Source organism: Periophthalmus magnuspinnatus, chromosome 13, assembly GCF_009829125.3.
Source record: "Periophthalmus magnuspinnatus isolate fPerMag1 chromosome 13, fPerMag1.2.pri, whole genome shotgun sequence".
NCBI classification, from domain to species: domain Eukaryota; kingdom Metazoa; phylum Chordata; class Actinopteri; order Gobiiformes; family Gobiidae; genus Periophthalmus; species Periophthalmus magnuspinnatus.
In genome coordinates this window covers 25,549,468-25,570,467 of record NC_047138.1, presented here as the reverse complement: position 1 = coordinate 25,570,467, position 21,000 = coordinate 25,549,468, and the positions used below count along the sequence as shown (strand labels likewise).

General features: G+C 38.5%; 1 protein-coding gene across 2 annotated transcripts in view; it reads left to right on the top strand.

Moving 5' to 3' along the window:
* The first annotated feature begins 2,756 nt into the window (after positions 1 to 2,756).
* Positions 2,757 to 21,000, top strand: part of LOC117380333 (endothelin-converting enzyme-like 1) — an 80,811-nt gene continuing 62,567 nt past the window's right edge. The window contains exons 1-7 of one of the 2 annotated variants that reach the window (XM_055226244.1): positions 2,757 to 2,888; positions 17,126 to 17,243; positions 18,036 to 18,163; positions 18,575 to 19,012; positions 19,412 to 19,664; positions 19,984 to 20,052; positions 20,250 to 20,360. In XM_055226244.1, the coding sequence (XP_055082219.1) occupies positions 18,084 to 18,163; positions 18,575 to 19,012; positions 19,412 to 19,664; positions 19,984 to 20,052; positions 20,250 to 20,360 (951 nt within the window). In that variant the 5' untranslated portion in view covers positions 2,757 to 2,888; positions 17,126 to 17,243; positions 18,036 to 18,083. Of the gene's footprint in view, positions 2,889 to 17,125; positions 17,244 to 17,944; positions 18,164 to 18,574; positions 19,013 to 19,411; positions 19,665 to 19,983; positions 20,053 to 20,249; positions 20,361 to 21,000 lie in introns of both variants that reach the window. The other variant, XM_033977124.2, reaches the window with a different exon arrangement.

The window sequence follows — 21,000 nt, the reverse complement described above, 5'->3', positions numbered from 1 at the left end:
TACTGGGTCTAAATGAACAGGGGAATTCCCATTCATAAAGATAAGAAGTGGAACAGTGTTACACAGAGAGGCCTGGTAAATGAAGTGTGGACAGCACTCATTGGTCCTAATGAGCTGTGAGCAGAAACATGGCTCTAATGTCTGTAGAGGTGTTAGGGAAACTGTTAACATCCAACAGAATGGGAGGGCATCTGGCAGGAAGAGCGTTTAAACAGATGTGCATGATGTAAAGGTATATGGGTTACACACAGAGGCTTGTAAAGATGATCAATTTGTGTGGTGTTTTTCTGCCTGAACAGATGTGGTTTTAAGGATGGCCACATTGAGAGACACAGGTGAACATTAAAGTGTTTTTTGCTTAACTGCCCAAATGGGAACATATTCATAGACATATGCAAAATGTGTATATAATAACTTGCTATTAGACCATCAGTTGCAAAGTGATTGTTTTTGTTTAGTTTTGTTTAGTTTTCTTCATTTAAAGGGCCTATAGTACACAATTTTCTGATCCATATTATCATGTTGGTTACTCATCAAAAACATGCCTGGAGTTGTGTTTTCTTTCATTCACACATGTTTAACACACAAACCCTGCAGATTTGGGCTGTGTTCTTTTCTTAAATAGAAAACATTTGTTCCACCTTGTGATGTCATGTGGTAATACAGAAAGTGCTCCATTGTGTTTTTAAACTCTATACACCTTGACTAGACTCATGTGGAGGATTTCAGCCCTAGAATTGCCAATCTCTACTGAACGAAAGGTAAAAGGTAGCTGTTATATTGAAAACTATTATTACATTCACAAGGTGGAAAAGAGCATTTTGAGCTTTGGGATGTAGATAGACTGCATGATTACTCAAGCATGTGTAAATGAAACAAAACACAACTCCAGGTAGGTTTTTGAGGAAGTAACAACATTCTAACATGGGTTATATAAATGGGCTAAATCTTGGATTGCTTTAGTGTTACACTTGTTTATATACACGTCTTACTTCCAGTTTTAATATATATTGTGTTATTAGATCAACAAAGTAATTTTTAAACCCATAGCCCCTTCTTGATGGGTCTTGTGTGCTCTTATAAACTGCAGCCCCTCTCTGAAGCGTGCGTAATGAAATGGTTGTTAGTTGTGCTGCTGTTTTGCATAATAGCATTAGTCAACCTTTTGGTCTGATTGGTTTGGTTTGTGTGACTTTGAGGCTACATGGAGATGTATGTTTCCATTGCTAATGTTTGCATGCTGTTTAGACCTCAGGATTGATTTAAAATGACTTTGTAATGTGGAAACGGCTCCGTAAAGATCAGCTGAACAGTGCTATTACTCAGTGCAATATTTTCTATGCTAATGTTCTTGTTTGGTTTCATTCATGATTCTTTCGTTGTTTCATCTTGGACATTCATTTATATATGTAGTAAAAGAAAAATTCAATTCTGTCAACTGGACAAATCGTTTTTGAGTGAAGATGTTTCAGTGCTCATCCAAACCACTTCTTCAGTTCTGACTATGGATCGTACCTGGACAACTAAGCATATTACATAGGCATTTACATACAGTATATACACATTTATTATGGACTTTGTTAACTTTAGATGCCACACCCATGTAGTCAAAACCAGTGGTGGAATGTAACAAAGTAAAAGTATTAAAGTACTGTACTTAAGTATATTTATGTAGCTGTACTTTAAGTAGATTTTCACTACATTTGAGAGCAGATATCTGTAATTTCTACATTTTATAACTGAAAAATAAGTAAGTATCTTTTATAATTGTCTGAAACCTGCTGAAAAGGCTGAGGGGTTTATTTTTTACCACATCTGTAGTTTGAGCAAACAAAAATATACAAAGAAAAACAGCCAAAAAAAAAAAAAAGATCGATTCAGTTGTTTTTGTTGAACAAAATTCAGCAAAAATCTTTACCAGAACTACATTTTAAACTTTATTAGATCTGAAAATCTGAGCAAAATACTTTTACTTTTTACTCTTTAAGTATATTTTCAAACAGGTACTAGATTTTTTCATATGATACTTTTATTTTTACTTGAGTATATTTTGCTCAAATATCTGTACTTTTACTTAAGTAACAAAATTGAGTACTTCATCCACCACTGGTCAAAACATGCACTATTTCCCTAATCAAGCTGTAGAGTTCCCCTTAGACTACACACATAAGCCTATAATGAACAAAAGTAGGAGGAGTGGCAAAATATATATTCAAAAACATACAATTTCCATGTTTTTGTTAATTGACACTCAGTTAAATCCATTTCCTGTAGGCTATTTAAAAATGTACGCTGGTAAATTCTATTGTACAAGCCGACTGGTTACTGAGTTGTTTAAAATGTGAACTTATGTTAATCAAACACATTTATCACATTTTGGCTCCTGTCATAATGTTAATATTTTGATTGGGTTTTATTCAGACGTTGTAGGACAAAAGTGCAGCTAACTTTTTTATTGTGTAACATAATATAACCAATAGTGTGACAGGCTGACTCTAGATTGCATGTTTTGACTAGCTCTGATCCAGCAGATATGGGTCCCTGTGAAAGGCATTATGTCAGTGGGTGCGCTCACAAGCCCAGCCAGCCTTGACTGTACGTGAGTGTGGGTCGTTACCTTGTTAATGAAAACCCCCTCCTCCCTCTCTCTCTCTGTCTTTCTCTCTCTCGCTCTCCCTCCCTCCCTCTCTCGCCTCTGTATCTCTCCGTACACACGCGGCTGGTACATCGGCGGCTGTGCGCTGCAACGGCGGCACAGCGCTGGAGACACGGACAGCGAAGCGCATCCCAGCCGGACCATCTTTGGATTGTTCCTTCCGCTTTTACCACTCTCAGAAGCACTTTTTTTTTACACTCGTATCGATAGAATTTGGCTTTCATTGCACGAGGTAAGCTTTTTTCTCAAGTTTATGCGCAGGTACCGGTCTGGGCTAAATTAATTTAAGCTAGCCACGTTGGAGTGATTTACTGGAGGCTACGCTGTTACTACGTCCCTCGTGTAAGGTGAGCTTTTCGGACAAGTTTGTGCACAGGTAGCGGTCTGGGATGAACTTCACTTAGGCGTTTGGAGTGGCATAGATTCGTGTAATTCTGTTTGTGGGAACTGTTAGGTGAAGAAGCAACTCTGGAGTTTAACTTGGGAGTCACGTAGTACGTACAGTCGCATCGGACACGATGGTAGCAGCGCTGTACTCGTTTTGTGCCATTTATACCGGACTGTGAACATTCGGATTTGAGAATAGTAGCTCAGTTTAAAAAATTTAAGATGACGTTTTGCTTGTTCTTGGATAAAAGTCTAAAATGATTTCGTGCCTATAGCGTATTTAGTGAACTTAATACAACACTGCTAATATTTATATTTATTTATTTATTTTATCAGTAATAAAAAAAAAAAAAAAAAAATAGATCTAGCACGTGCAATATTGTCCGTGGTTAACGCACATAAACCCGGATGTAAAACTAGTTTGTAATTTGTAATCTCATATAATCATATATCGCTTGTAATCTCAAACTTTTCTGTTATTTAACCACTCAGATAACTATAAAACAGTACAGAACATATTTTCTATATGTTTTCAGTGTATGTAACCATATTTTAAACAGAACTAAAACTGCATTAAAACTATAATGAACCATGTAAGGAGTTAATCAGAGCTCTTGGACTCAACTAGCTAGAAATGGATCTGAATGTAACCATTAGCCATTTTTGCATAATTGGCTATAACTAATTTAGATTACATCACTTCTTTATTGTATGATTAAAATTCAACTTGGGATTCATAGAAATTATTACCAGAACAGAATTATTGAGTTGTAAAATTCAATTGTAATTCTTCCATGATTTATTTCATAAGTTTTTGTACTCAGACATTCCCAGATTTACACACCTACACTTTTTCCTAAATTTGAATCCTCTCTTTTCCCCCTCCCTCCCTCTTTCTCTCCCTCTTTCTCTCCCTCTCTTTCTCTCCCTCTGTTCTCTGTATTAACTGTGGCACCACCGCCCTGCACGCCGTTTATCAGTTTTACGGCGCTGTTGCCTGGAGTCATTATTAGACCATACATCCTAAAGGTACACACCGCACTTTAATAATCTCCAAATCAGGGCAACACTGCATCCAATCACATCAGCTTATCAAATGTTATTAGGAAGTTTTGCAAAGTCACACTACTACACCGAAAGTATCACGGGTTAAGATTCATTTACAAGGGTTTTGGATTGAACTGTACAATAAGGTGCAAGTTGGCAAGGAAGCAGAGGATGGTGATTCAGGCTGTTCATCTCTTTTAAACCATGCAAGCGAAAGGAGAGCAGCTGGTTTGCATTGTTTGTCCACTGACCCACAAGTTGGCGGTCCGATTGCAGCACCCACAGATGAATGCTGTTGTGTCCTTGGGCAAGATACTTAACTCATCTTGCACCCTAGTGTCTGCATACGCTGGTGTATGAGTGTGTGTGTGAATGGGTGAGTGGCTCCTTGATGTAAAGTGCTTTGAGTGCCTTGAAGGTGGAAAAGCGCTACGTAAAAATGTGACCATTTATCAATTACCAATACTGCTGTTGTGTCCTTGGGCAAGACACTTAACCAAACTCAACCTGTAGTGTCTGTGTACACCGGTGTATGATATATATATATTTTTTTATGCATTAATTTATATGAAAATTATTAAAATCAGATTTGCGATGTGATCAAAAAGTAGCAATCTGTTCAGAGTTCACATTGTAAGCATGAACATTTGAAAGAAGACTGACATATGAACTGAAAAACAAATACAAGAATCCCATGCATTTCAGAACATGTTTGTAGAGGTCTAATCTACAGGTACAAGATTTCACAATATAAAGGAGAATCTGATGTTGAAATAATTGTGCCAACTCAAATTCCGATTTCAACTTGATCATGATATGTTGAGCACCTACGTGACGCTGTTGTTGTGTCCTTAGGTAAGACACTTTCCCCATTTTATCTATTTATGAAAGTCAAATGAGTGAGTTATCGGAGAGGCAGCGCAGATTGGCAGTCACACTTCAATAATCAATCAATCAAGTATTTCTGTGACAATGCCTTTATCAACGAACATTTACATCAGTATATTTTGAGGTAGTATTATGATGTTGAGTTATGTGTCACCTTAAAAGAAGTGAAATTCCAGTTATGTAATGATCAGTCAGTCCCCAGGGCAGCTGCGGCTACAGAAGTGCACAGCTTAGCACAACATAACATGACAGAGTGATATGGCTAAGATCTTTGGTTTAAACTTGGGGCTGTTTTGAACTTGCTTTATTCTCAATGTAATTGGTTTCATGGGTTATGGGTAAAGATTCAAATTCAATTTATCTTTTTGCGAGGTTTGAACCGGTCACACTCCAGTTTGTGGGACAACAGCCTACACAGACAATAATATGTATTAGTGCTACTTAAAATGTAGAGTTTACTTCTCAGTGCTAGTGCAAGTTGTCTCTTGTGGATATATCAGAGTTTCAAACATGATCAGCGTACCATCTGCTGACTGTCTCCTAAATATCGCTGCAAATCCTTTTATAAACAAACACTCTTTATTTATAGTTTCTACTTCAAGTTCAATGCAAATGTTCCATCTTTGCGATCTTAAAGGAGCACTATGTAACTTTTCTGCCACATCTTTGTCTCCATAGAGATGTTATTGAGTTTGGGATTAAGCTTTTCTATCTTGCCTTTATTCAATTACAGGTGTTTTATTGCTAGAAAACATCTTGAAAAATATGCTAATTTGACCGTCATCTTCTTGTCTCCATGGAGATTTTAATGCCATGTTGTGGAACATTGCAGACATAGCATCTCAATGAAAAAGACAAACCAAGGCTGGACTGGGACAAGAAATCTGGAGTTTTTAGTCTGAGCCTGCGCGATCACAGCTTTATGCCAGTTCAGTAAAAACTTGAAACTTGACACATTTTTATGCTAGTTTGATATTATCAATAAGCTCAGCTTACTCATTTAATATTTGTATATAACTTTAGTATAGGTTTTTTTTTTTTTTTTGTAATTAAATGTTTAATTATGATGATTGGTAGGAATCCAAATGAAATTAATCAGTAATACTGTATAAAATCAAATAAATTGAACAGGTTCCACTGTAGGACTCAGAGTGTGCTTGAACGCCCCTAGATGCTCAGAGCACAGTCTGAGCACAGCAGTGACAGCAGTGGTCTGAAGGGGCCCCTAAACTCCAGAGGCTCCACACACGCCTGAACTCATGTTTTCTGTTGCTTTTAAAGGAAACAGCTTTTACTTGCTGAAATCACATAACAAACATGCTTTGATCATGCCGTATGAAAATGAGTGTCTTTTCTTTAGTGCTCTAACCCTAATGCAAATATGTGGTCTATCAATGTAAAATAAAAACTGGCATGAAAACTGAAGAGGTCAGAATACCTTTAAGGCGTTTAAAACATTCCCGGTTCACAAAATGTCTTCATTTCAGCCTGATTTCAATGAACAGGTTCACTACAGCAGCAGCTCTGAGCACACTGGCTGGCTCCTGCTCCAGCATCGCCCTGTCGGCTTTGCCCTGTTCACATTGTACTGTTGGCTTTGCCCTAGGCCGACCCAGGTAAAAAAAGACTGGGCCAGGGCCACATGTGCATGAGAGTGGACCAGGGTGAACTCAGAGTAGAGCTTCAGACGACCGGACCAGTCCTGAGACAAGCAGGTGAAAGACAGTCCACCTGAAAAGTTATTTAGTGCACCTTTACTACTTGAACGATTTTACAGACAAGCATTGTGACTAGGTTTGCCTTTTTATATTATATTATATATGATTCTTTTCAAAGTTCACATTTGAAACGCCTCCAGGCGAACTGATGAAAACAGTGTTATGTACAAAGTTCATATTCCCAACTAATGAAAGAGCATGTTTGCTCAGATCTAAACTGCAAGGTTAGCAGTTTTTATGCAGAACAAGTCAAGATATTTAGTTGTTTGTGGAGCATATTATGCCACTTCAAAACATGCAGCATTTTGCTAATTGCATCCTTTCAAATAATCTCACAGCCCCTTGAACACAAAATGTACCTAATGCTTTTCATAATAAGAGTATTTATTATGATACAAGTCCTACAAGTTTCCTCTGTGCTGCCGTAGTGCATGGGAGCCGTGTGTCCAAAGAGCGGTGACTCTGGCTATGCGCGATAAGCTACGAGCTGGTCTGCCCTCTCTCTCTCTCCCCCTCGGCTCCGGAGCAGCCTCTGTGACCATTCTGATTAGGGGATAATAAACCCATTTATAGAGGGCTTTCAGGTGACGTGAGCATGCACCCAGATAAAGGAGTAGGGGTCGCTCTCCAAGCTCTTATTTCAAAATACCATCCCTCCAACTTAAGAGAGAAAAGTATCCCTTTAATGCAGTGGTTAGCCGGGCAGACGTGAGCGGTCGAGGAATGAGTCCAGAGGGAGAGAGTTTGGTACAAAGCGCTGAGGATGTTCATATGGTACGATAGAAATGATAGACAAGCTACAAGTGGAAGAAGCAAGTGGAACAGTAACATGGCTTAGGTTTTCAGTTCAGATTTTCTTAAAGCAGACATATTGTGCTTGTGTCTGCTATATAGTTATAATCTCTGACACCCGTGGATCATTATGTTGTAACTTGCACATTTTAAATTGCAATATTCATCTAAAACAACTTCATAAAAGAAACAATTTCAGCGTCTTCTGCATTAGAAAACTGCAGAGCCCAATGGGAGCTGACGTTGCCATAAACATCATCACAATAACGAGCCGTGTAGCTGTCAGTCCCTCCTATGGATAGCCGCTTATCACACTAGCAGAGACTAGCAGATTTTTTTTTTTCATTTGTACCAAAATGACTGCGATGCTGCAGAATCCTATGCATTTCATCGATTAAAAAAATTTAATTGACAAAATGAAGAACGATGTAAGTACAGAGCAGTGGGCGTATGCTGGTGGTGAAAACGGGGATTGATCAGCAACAGGACGTCTTAAAAATAAGTGATTAAAGATTGCTCAAACATCCACGAACTCCAGCACTCTAGAAACAACCTCGAGAGAGTAAAATGAGAAGTAAGTGAGTTTGTATAACAGACATGGACAAACTACGCCCAGGGGCCACACTTGTGACCATTTCTGACTGGATTGAAATTTACAACAGTAAATATTAGGACTGTATTGTCAATCACAATTGCTATATTTGTCAGAAAAAGATGGCTTTTTTTTTCCTTTGATTGAGATATATCATTCCAAAAGTTTTACTACATAAAAATTTGTACAGTGAATGTTGTCAGTAATTCAATCTACCACACTTATAACTGTCACCAAACTGACAGCTACCACACCATATAGTAGTACTGTGTTTGTCTTTCCTAATGATGTTCTGGGCTCAGAATAACATTTGTGCTGAGGCAGTGACACGTGCGCCCTCTCACGCCCCCTGGAGCCCGCGAGGCATCTCTATAACGATTTCACATTGATCTGAGTGTGGATTTATCATGGAGCTTAGAGAGGCCAGACACACCCACGTCTTTATACAGTCCACTTCCACTCATCAGATGACCTCACTGTCACCTGGGATCACAGCTTGGGACGCTGTCCAATCAAATCTGAAAATTGCAATTCTTTAGAAATAGCAAACAGTGTTACATGAAATTAGATCAATACCTAGACTAATCAGTGCTATAGATACTCATTTCGATATTGAAAATCAACCAATGGGAACTTTCGTGAATAGTTTGAGAGTGGTTTTGGGTTGAAAATTATACGCTGTTATCTTAAAAAAGAGGCTTTTCCATCACTGTGGTATAGATGTGTAAAAACTATTGAATATGAGGCAGCGTTGGTTCAGCAGGTATAGAGCTGGTAGGTTGGTACTTGTATTCTCACTTACTGACATTGTGTTTTTAGGCACGATCATAGACTGTCTAAAGCAGAGGTCCTCAAACTTTTTTGTTATCGAGGGCCACATCTCAAAACAAATTTGAAGCGGAGGGCCGTAGATTGGTGATCAGTGCAGTGCTTTATACACAGCTTTGACAGAGCCGCTGTATATTAATAAGTGTCGAAACATTCATTTTAGGTCTGTATCACAATGCAATGTGATGTTTGAGGACATAGTGGTAGAAATAGTTTAATTTGCTGTAAAAAGTACTGCTTATGATCAATTGGGCCAGTTCAGCAGGAGGCCTGAGGGCCAATAAAAACTGGTCTGATGGCCACATTTATGCCCCGGGCCATACTTTGGACACCCCTGGTCTAAAGAAATGGATTAAGGGAGTTTAACGTCACTCATAGTGTTTGGGGTCCAGTGAAATGATGGAGGCTAGCAGTTATAGGGCGAATTTGGAGCCAAGTTCCATATTTAGAATTCCAACCGCGAGTATCATAGCAACCAAAGAGCCAATGTGGAGCCAGGCTGTTGAAAGTAATGCTCTTTCCGACCTGCACTGCTGGTTTGGCAGGGAGCGGGCGGTTAGTAAGGCTGTCAGTTAAACCTGGTGCTACCTGACCTTGAGGAAAGAAGGCACCTGATTTGTCTGTTATTAATGTTCATATCTTGATTTACAAACAAAATAATGGAATAAAAATACCAGGATCATGTAGAGCAAGTTAATACCAACATTTTAAGACCAAAATTACGAGCCTGACAACAACAGTTACACAACAGTTACAGAGATAGGGTGACAGTTTTTCAATAGAAAATGAATTAGAACCAGAGTTGATGGACCCAGAAGTAGCAGAAGAAGCATGCTCACTTCATATTTGGAACGAGACATGTTGAGTGAATTGTATATTGTAGCAGACAAATTTTGTGCACAACTAGGACAAAACTAAAAAAAAAATCTTGTTGGATAGATTTTTTTAGGGGAAATACATCCCTTGTGGGCTTAGAGATACTTGTGGAGGTAAGAGGTGGGGATGGAAAAGCTGAGGAGGCTGCATGGTTGTACTGCTGCTGTGGTCATATGTTGGAGGACGGTTGGTGCATTAAGAGACTGTGTTTACACTGTATGAATCACTAGAGAGATAGCTGTTTGACAGACAAAGGTGTGGGCTGTGATCTGCAGACAGCACCAGACAGCACAGAGCAAGTTAATACAATCTTTCTGATTTGATCTAAGTTTAGCTTCTGTCGGTCTGACTTTGCACTAGATGTTATTGGTAAATTCTGCTATATTGGAGCAATTATGTGACGCCAAATACCTGTGTGAAGCTAGTTGTGAACTGGGATTTTGTTTGGCTACTGACAACTATGTGAATACATCAGTGAGCTATTCTGAATCAATAGAGCCAGTGTGTTCTGGGGACTACATTCTGCTCAGTGTTATGTTCAGAAACAGGGGTTGGCTGTTGTGAAAATTGATTCTTTTTTTTTTTAAATGCTGCAAAAAGAGTTGGTCAAATATAGAAAGGATAGAAAGGAACTTGTAACGTTGTCATCCAAAAGTTTGATATTTTATATGGTTCATTCACGTTTTATTCAGTTCTTGAACCTTAACCAAGATATTTATAAGCACATTTAGAGGCTCATTTCCAAGGATTCTCATATCATCTGTGAATAAAATCATGATAATTCAAAAAGTATATTGAGATTCATTTTTGTTGATAAAACCTACTCCCAAATGTGTTTTTTGCTAAATATAGTCCCTATATATATGGGGCGACAATAGCTCAGTTAGTAGTGTTTGTCCACCTTGGAAGGTTGGCTTCTTGATTTCAACATAAACATAATCGGTTTAATGGTCAGCTCCACTGACCCACAGGTGCGATTCCAGCTCCCACAGATGAATACTGTTGTTGTGTCATTGTACAAGACACTTACTCACCTTGCCTCAGTGTCTGCGTACACTGGTGTTTGAATGTGTGTGTGAATGGGTGAGTGGTTCCTAGATGTAAAGCGCTTTGAGTGAAGGGGGGAAAGCCATTTACCATTTACCTATATTCCACTTCCCCTATTAACTGACCTCCTACTGTCCCCGGCCCACATCTTGATGCTCCTTGAACCAGTAAACCAGTAAAAGTGTCATTCTATAAGACTTATGGGATTCTTCATGACACCTCCCCATGCATCACCATTTCCCTCACTGGTTTTTATTAAGAGCAATAGTGCACGCTGCTGTATTAGTGTAAGTCACTGTATTAAGCCCTGTCTAGTTAAGTAAATACCATTCATCACACACTTCTTCTAGTGATGCTCCAGTCCATTAGCCAAACACTGGTCTTTCACTAAAGCCGCCAAAGTCCTAGCATCATCATTTATTATCAAGCTAACGCAGATGTGACATGTTAAGATGCTCGTGGGTCTATTTATGGAGATGGAGAGCTGTACAGAAGATATTGTTTGTTTCAGGGAAAAGCCAGTCCCAGTATTTGTGTCCCAGTATTTGTGAATGCCTTAAACACATGCAGGAGGTGTGCCGTGGGTACCAAAGTAGGAGATTGATGGATGATGGGTTAAATTGATAATGGCAACTATGAGAGACGTCCTTGACTTTTCCCATTTTATCACAATTTCTGCATAATTTAAAACAGCTTACACTCCCAGTAGATGCACAATTTGTGACCTTTCATGGAGCTGTGTTTGTTTAGTGCTCTAGCTAACACACAAAGTAAATACAGATTGATATAGATATTCTATTAAAGAGGCTGTATGTATTTCAGCAAAAATACTTTCACCCAAGTACCCATATATTGCTTACTCTGTTTAGTCCACTGTGTAGGTAGGCCTGTCACTATAAATACAATATCAACTTATCGTTCAATATATTTATTCATTTGTATTCTTATGTATTAATTTCTTTGTATTACTGGGAAAGTTTTTTTTTTTTTTTTTTTTTTCCTGTACTACAAAGAGATTTGAGCTGTGGAAGGGTGAATTGAATTGAACTTTTATGACTCATTATAGATATAGACTAAGTACTTATGTGTTGCATTCAGCTATTTTCTTTTTGTACATTTCAAATACTTTTTGGGGGATAATTCTACCTTATGATGTGGTTTCAATTTTCTCATTTATCGTCCACATTTACTTCAGCAGTATATCACACTTCAAAATTTGTTATCGTGACAAGCCTATGTGTAGGTTACTGTTCGTAAGCAAATATATAGCGTTTTATTATCTGGTAATCAGGAAGTGCACTGTTAGCACGCTAGCAAAAGATGAAGTTTAAATCTGTCTAGCATTGGTATGGATCAGACCTGGACGAATGAGGGTTTACACAGACATCTAGTTGTTTTTAGCTTTATCGTGACAGCAAAACTTTGCTCTGAAAGTTGTGAAAAGCTCTTATAAATGAAATATTTGCTATGCTCAGAATGCATAAGGTATGCAAAGAATAACTTTAGACCACTGTTTAAAATGAACTCATTTTGTTTTTGATTTTTTTAAGAGGGTAAACATCAGGTACAGCACCTTTAATGGGAACATAATTTTGAAGCCACAGCAAATGTTGAAGAACTATACAGATACCAGTTGTTAATTTCTTCCAATGAGACTTAGCTGGCTTCCATTCAAACCAAAGAAGTGATTCAAATCTTCTTAACTACCAAAACTGTTGTTACCATCTAGTGTATAAACTCTAGATAAACTCCATTGTAAGTCACTGAAGCTCCAGCACATAGTGATTTGATTACATGGCTGGGAAGTAATGACTCATATAAAGATATTAAAGTTATAAATTGAATATATCTGAGTGCGGTACATTGAGCATGAGTCAGCATGACATCACACTTAAAGGACAGGTCCTTTGGTGCAGTCCTGGTTTACTACAGTCCTTGTTTACTTCTGATTTCTGGAATAGGGATGGGACAATAAATAATAATATTGTTTATCATGATTAAAAAGGTTAGACAATTATCGTTCATGAGACATTTTTTTGATCATGAGAATCGCCAACAAAGATAATCATCATTATATCTCCAAAATGCAAAAAACCCTACTTCTCCCTGATGGTCTCGTCTAGATAATTGTTGTTTTCTGTTATAGCAAAGTACATTACTATAAAAATTGTTTAAATATGGGACATATTCATAATATTAAAAGTAGAATTATTCTTATCCATAACATTTTAAACTACAAGCAACTTTAATAATTGTGGAGTCTCAGCAACCTTCTTGTCTCCATGGAGTTGTTATTGCTTTGCCTAGAAGGTCCCATGGTATGGCATTAAACATAACCATCTACGTAAACATCTGTAGAGGAATAAATGTAAGACAGACAAGTTGAGTCATACTATGTAAAGTGAAGCGGCATCTCCAGGGAGACAAGCAGGTGCATACTCCCCACCAGAAAGTTACATACTGCACCTTTAACCATGATTTGAAGCTACCAGACAATAAAATTCGCACTTATAGCAGTGTGTATTTTCTGGAGTGGTATTTAATGTGAGAATTGACTACATCTGCAGTGAAGTGGAGCTCCAATTCTTCTTAAACAACGCCTTGATACCACTAACCACTTTTGTATCTAGAATCAATGTCCTTGTAATTCCCCATGTGTTATAATGAGTGCCCTTTCTCTTTTGTCATGTTTACCTACACTTTTTCCTGTCCATCTCTCTTCCTCTCTTTGTCTTATCTGCGTCAGACACTCCCATAGCTCTGTTTAGGGCTTGTTACAGACATTGATGCTAAAGTTTGCTATTCTCTGTGGAGATAGTAAGGATCAATGTGCTCAGAACAGAAATGCGTGTTTCAACATCTTTAGCGCATCAGGCTATAGGAAAACACTAGGAGCAGGACTGTTCATAAAGGCTTGGGATATTTGTAGCAAGATTCATCAAATGTTATATTTCTTCTACATTTGTGCAGTAAAGATCAGTTGTGCTGCATTTATATACATACAAATAGTGTTGTCATGGTATTAAAATTTCAGACTCAATTTTGATACTAAAGAATAGACTTGATACTGGATGTCGGTTAGACAATAGAATTAGATTTTCAACATTAAAGGTCATATGTTACGCTAAGTTGACTCTTTTGAACTTTAAGATATTTTACAATGCTGTTACCTCCTCAAAAACATACCTGAAGTTCTGTTTTGTTTCAGTCACATGTGTTTGAGTAATTTTTTATTTTTAGCCTTCTATATATCCAAAGTTCAAAATCCTCCGTTCCACCTTGTGAAGCATAGTTTTCAAGTTAATGGCTAACTTTTACTTTTAGTTCAGTGGAGACTGGCAATCCAGGGTTGAACTCATCCAAATGATTCGAGTGAAGTGGACTTTTAAAACACAGTGGAGCACTTCCTGTATTACTATATGACATCACAAGGTTCAACAGAGTGTTTTCCGTTTGACAGTAGAACTAAATAGGCAGCGTTTGTGTTCTAAATGTATGAATGAAACAGAACACAACAGCAGTCTAATGTCATAGTTACATAACAGGATTTTTAGTTACCGTATTTTCCGCACTATAAGGCGCACCTAAAAGCCTTTCATTTTCTCGAAAACCCACAGTGCGCCTTATAATCCGATGCGCCTTATATATGGATCAATATTGGTCAATTATGACACCCGTAGTCAGGAGGCGTCTCTGAAGTAATAGCGGTAATAACCCTTTAAGGACTGAGCACACTATGGGCCAGTATAGCTCACCTAGACCTAGACTTTTATTCTTTTTTAGCCATAAAAATCATGTCAAACGAAGTATCAGAATTTACTGCATTTTTTCACACAACTACTTCTATTTTACACATCCATCCGTATTTTTTTCTTTTACGCATCGAATAAATGAGTGAAAATCCCCGCAGCCCCGCGCTCTCATTCGTCACCTTCAGGACAACAGAGGCAGATTACAGTAATGATGGTAAAATATTTAGATAGCCCCATGTCACCGCTTTAAGACGCCGTTTGAATTTACATGAGAGCACGACCGGGCGCAGAGTTACGCTGCTGGAAAGTCCGCAACCGCGGGTCTAACGGCGACGATAGGATCCGACGCTATAGGGATAACGGGGAGACGGGGAGACAGCGCCGGGCGACATACGCCACAATCTACCAATGGATTGCGGATGCCTGGGCTGATATATCAGTCTCAACTGTGGTCCGAGTTTCACGAAGGCAGGAATTGTCACTGAACTGTTAAGACAACAACAGCGACACGGATAATGGCGATTTTGACGAGACGGAATCGGGCACTTTGAATGAGCTCGACCAACTGTTCAATTGAGACACTGAAGAGGAAGAATTCAACGGATTCGTGAATGAGGAATAAACTGAAAAAGTGAGGCTTTACGTGTTTCTTTCACGTGTTTACAACTAAACAAGGCTGGGAGATAATGTGAATATGGACATTAACGTTTGAACAACGTTGAGTTATTGTTATTTCTTTGCACTATTTCGAGAGTTACGATATTGTGAATGCATTAACTTGTATTGTGAGTGAACAAAGTTTTCAGAAGGTTTTTTTTTTTAATTCTATTAATAAAGTTTGACTGACTGAGTGATCTGACTGTTTTGTTGACATTCCCTTTAGCACAGCTCTATCTCGTGGATGCATAACACAACCCCAGATACTATATTCAGTAGTTTATATTCTATGCGCCTTATAATGCGGTGCGCCCTATATATGAAATTTGTTTTAAAATAGGCCATTCATTGAAGGTGTGCCTTATATTCCAATGCGCCTTATAGTGCGGAAAATACGGTACTCAAGTCTATATACAATTTGATTATGTGTTTATTCAGTCCCTATACAATTGGTGGTTGTGGTTGTAAATGACTACTGTATCCATGTCTGCCCTGGAGTTAACTGACATAAATGTAGCTGCAATTCTGTGCCTATGGCTTTTCCAAATTCCACTAAAAGCACATTTATACACTGACAAGATGCGAGAACTGTCTTACTAATGGACACATCAGCAATGGACTGTGTATTGCTTCTTCACTATCCAATCTATTTGCATTTGTCAGTCTAAGAATTTAAAACAAAATATCCTATAAATTGAATACTTAAAATGTTGCCTATAACAGGAAACTGAAACCCATGAATAGTAAGAAGTTGCTCTTTAATTGGTCCAATGTATTTCCTCTCACTAAGAATTCTATTTAACCTTCTTCCAAAATGTGTTGCTTCAGTGAACACATTTTCAATCAGCTGTGATCATTTATTTATGCTGCATTCACACTTCACTGCACTCTTCGTCAAAAGTCAGAAAACTGGGACTTACATCAGAACTAAACCTGAACTAGAACAGGACCAAACCAAGTAAACATCAGACCTAAACTTGGCTCAAACCAGGACTAAAACAAAAGCACCCTAGACTTTAAGCACTTGTGCTAACACGGAAAATACACATAGAATTTACAATAAAACATGAACTGCTATCTCAAAAATAACCAGTGTATTTCATTGACATTTTGAGAACCACTCTCTGCAAACATGCTTCCTAAAACTTACCTTTGTTTTTACATTTTTCTGTTTGTCTTTGATCTTAAAAACATCAGTGTGTAGGATTTTTGTTCTGCACTTGTAGTTGATATGTGGTCGTCTTTTCCAAAATAAAGTGGGGGGGGGGGCGGGTTCATTACCTGCTTGTCTTCATGGAGCTGCTATTGCTTTGCCTAGAATATTTCACTGTATGGCATTAAACATCGATTTGGCATTTATGAATTTACAGGCGATTGCTCAAACACACCTCAAATACATGCATTTTTACTGTGAGTGATTCGCCTCTCCACAGATCTGACCTATAGCATGGACAGGTGGCACCTACTTGTCTTTATTAAAATTTAGAGAAGGTTTTTCTCATGTATTTGAGCCAAATTCGTCTTGCCCCAGTACAGATGTATTGTATAAGCAGCTCTTGAGGTTAAAATAAGTCAGCTGTGTATCTTCATCTAATTATAGAGCTTTAGGAGGTGTGTGGTTAGCATGCTAGTTGTTGTTAGTATTACTGTGACGGCAAACATACTGCGGAACATTCCAGGAGTTACATTTAGGGCATTTTTAAACTGAACTAACCTAGTCATGAGTTCTTTGAGGACATGTTTTCCCTGTAGGACTCTACCAGCATCAGTCTCATTTTAGGACAACACAAATTACAACACATTTTTTACCCAGCATCCATCTGTGTCCAGTAGATTCTACTTTCGCTCCCTGCCTTAAGTCTTTTGCTTGTTTTTGTGTCTACAGGTGAATTGGGATTATTCGGACAAGAGGGACAAGACTGAACAAATGGAGCTGCTCCGAGACAGAGGATGATCAGAGGAGCAGAGGAAAGCCACAGTTCAAAAACAGGAAAGACTTAAAAGTAATAGATTTTATTCAAGACTGTCTATCTGTCTGTCTGTCTGTCTGTCTGTCTGTCAGTCAGTCAGTCAGTCATGCCACATGGTCATTTTTTGTTTTAAAATTGGACAATCAAATTGATTTGACTTTTTTTTCTGATAGAAAAAAAAAAAAAAACGCAACTGCTAATTGAACAAAATTATTAACTTTTTTAAACTGTATTACACATGTATTATGGTAATTTACATAATAGTTATTTTTTTTTATTATACTATCTTGCTTCAAAATTTTACTAACCCTATACCTACAGCAACTATGATCAACAGGTAACATGTAACACAGACAATGGATTAAAACACATAAAGTACACATATAGTAAATCTCCCACACCCTTGCACACACAGAGACATACACATTTATACATACAGAGCCAGAACCATTGGAGCATAGAACGTCAAGAGATTCATGGTTACAGTTTTGGGTGCTCTTTTTTAGTTCAATCTTAAAACCTTTGATTGTGACACATGGCCTTCACTGAAAAAGCCCATTTTCCAAAGGTGGAGGAAAGGCATGGTACAGTCATGCAGAGAGGTTATTGTTTTAAGAAAGTCTATTGACTTCACAATCTAAACTCAACCTTTATAAAAACAGTGTAAGCGTGTCCACCTCATAATCAGGATAAATTGTACCAACAATCTTTAAAATGTTGTTTTTTCGCGACAGAGGCAGACGATATGATCACGCGCTGAGCTGTTCCTGCGTTGGCACCATGGAGAAGACCTACTCTCTGACGGCACACTATGATGAGTTCCAGGAGGTGAAGTATGGGGGGCGCTATAGCAGTGACATCCTGAGCAACGGGATGACCCTTCACCTCGGGGGCAGTCTGGACCGACATGTGGGGAGGGGCCGGGGCAGTACCTGGACATCCAGCAAGCAAAGGTGGGTAGCCCGTACTATAAGATTTGAGTTATCCACAGGTTTTATGCACAGAATATTGAAAACATTTGAACCATTAACAATTTAACAAAATACTAGTTCTCAAAATATTGCATGTATTTACTTGAGTGTACATATAAAGGGGCTGTGCCTATTTTTGTTAATGTAATCAAGTTAAATACCTCAGTACAGATATATTGTAAGAGCAGCTCTTAAGATGAAAATTATGCCACTGTGTGCTGTCTGAATCTAATTTTAAAACCATAAAGAGTGCTGTTGTCACACTAGTTGTTGTTACCATTACTGCACAGCTGTATTGACTGGGACAATATAGCATTATCTTAAACGCAACCAACTCAACTTAATGGCATTCTTGGGTCAAATTTGGTCTAACTCTCCCCTTTTTCCTAACAGGAACCGTGACCTGAGCAACTCCAGCAGCAGTGGTCTTCCAAGATGGAGTCGGAGGGAGATCTGCCTGCTCTCCGCGTTAGTGTTCGCGGCCGGAATGTGCGTGATCCTGGGGAGTATGCTAGCGCTAAAGTACATTTCATTAGATGCACAACAGGACCCTCAGTGCAGGCAGGACTGTCAGAAGAAGCGTTCTTTACTGCGGGCTGCACGTTTTGTCCAAGCAAACATTGACCCCACAATACAGCCCTGTGAGGACTTCTACTCTTTCGCTTGTGGGGGCTGGCTGCGTCGTCACGGAATACCTGAGGATAAACTAAGCTATGGCATTATCACAGCCATCGGAGAGCACAATGAGGAGAAACTACAGCGCCTGCTGCTGGAACCGATCAGGCGGCGTGGACAGGAGTCGGCAGAGCGTAAAGTGAAGGAGTTCTACAGGTGGGAATGAATGGATCATTTTTGTCCTATGAACTGTATCCACAAATCTGCAAATATTAGGACCATAATGACTGTTTTTACGTAGTTGAGACTTATTTATTGATTAGGAAAAACAATACTATTTATGCATGTAGTGTGGCATTTTAGTTAGGTCTTGCCCTGTATTTTTTAGCAGTTTAGTCATCATTTAGTCCTGGTTTGAATTATTATTAGACCACTAAACAAAAACAGGAGATAAAATATGAGTTATGCCTAGTCTCACCTGTTTCCCTTCATAAACTTTTAATAATTTCCCTGTTGCTTTTGCTAATGACTTAACAATTGCTCAGAATTTGCACATTTCATTCTTCAGATTTCACAAATGTCTTTATATACCTCCTTCTGTGCTGTCTGATTAAGGTCCTGTGTGAACATAGAGGAGATTGATAAGTTGGGGTCGGAGCCGATGGTGGAGGTGATTGACAGCTGTGGGGGGTGGGACCAGGTGTCAGTGCACAGTGGTGGGACAGCAGGCTGGATGACAGAGGGCGCCCCCCAGAGGCCAGACATAAACGAGATGCTGTACAGGACACAGGGGGTCTACAGTACAGCTGTGTTCTTCTCTCTCACTGTCAACGTGGATGACAAGAACTCCTCCAGGAATGCCATCAGGGTTAGAAGTCATTTTAAATAATAACACTACATTTTTATCCATACTTTCAGTGTTGAGCACTGCCATAGCAATTAACAATTCAAAACAACATATTTTTAATGTAATGTAATTTAAATGTAAGTACTCTAAATAGTCTATAGCACCCTATGCATTTTAGACTGTACTGTGCAATCATTTTACTTTTACTGTTAAAAGTAGAATTTTTAACTTAAATGAAGGAGACGTATTCTCAGAATAACAGAGTTACTTTTTGAGGTACATGATAAAAGGAACATCTTTTAATAATAAATTATTCTAAAGCCTGTTGTCTTTGCTCCAGGTGGACCAGGAGGGACTGACACTGCCTGAGAGAAGCCTCTATCTGGGGCAGGACGAGGACAGCATCAAAGTAACTAATTTTTATTTCATCACATCATATAATATACTAAGTCATTTTTGCTCTTCTGCTTTGACTCCCTGAACATCCACCTGCTCTCCTCTGCTTTGGTCACAATCTCCTTTCAGCCACATGTTCCTCTGTCATAGTGCTCAATGGACTTCTCTCTTTCTCTCTCACTCTCTCTCGCTGTTACCCCTGTGTGACAGATCTTGGCGGCGTACAAAGCCCTGATGGAGCGGCTGCTGAGCATGCTGGGAGCTCACAACGCCACACAGAAGTCCAAGGAGATCATTCTTCTGGAGACACGCCTCGCTAATGTGAGTTAGAGAGCTATGATTCGCAAACTATGGTGTGCAGGCTTCAAAAAATTGGATTTGTTTATAGTTTGCTTGGTCTATATAGGTTTAAATTAGCATTAAGTCCCAAATTAAAGTAATTTAAGTCCCCTTTAAGACATTGTTAACCTTGGTGCTTTATACCATATCCATATTAGCTGGTTAAAGAGGACATGTTGTGTAATACGTTTTTAGTATGTTTTAACGAAACTCCCTCATCATCAGTTGTATTTTGATCAATCCATGCACGTTGTAGTAATCCTGCATCTAATACTTGAGTGGTCAGAAAAATAATTGTTTTCACCTACCCTCTATCTCTGCCCACTGCAGTTAGTATTATTAAGCAGTTTTAAATCAATACTGTGGTTTAAAATGTAATCTGCTGTATGAATGTTTTAGTTTAATACAAAACCCCAGGAAAAACATAACTAATTTTTCTTCCTTAATTAATATAAATGATTTGGACCAGGTTTAATCCTGATTTGAATCTGATTTAATCCCTAGTCCACATTCAGTCCTTGTTTAGATCTGATCAACACATTTTTGGCATTTTATTCTCTGTAGTTTACACAATTTAGGCATATTAAAGGCCAAATATATACTGGTATTGTATTTGGCTATG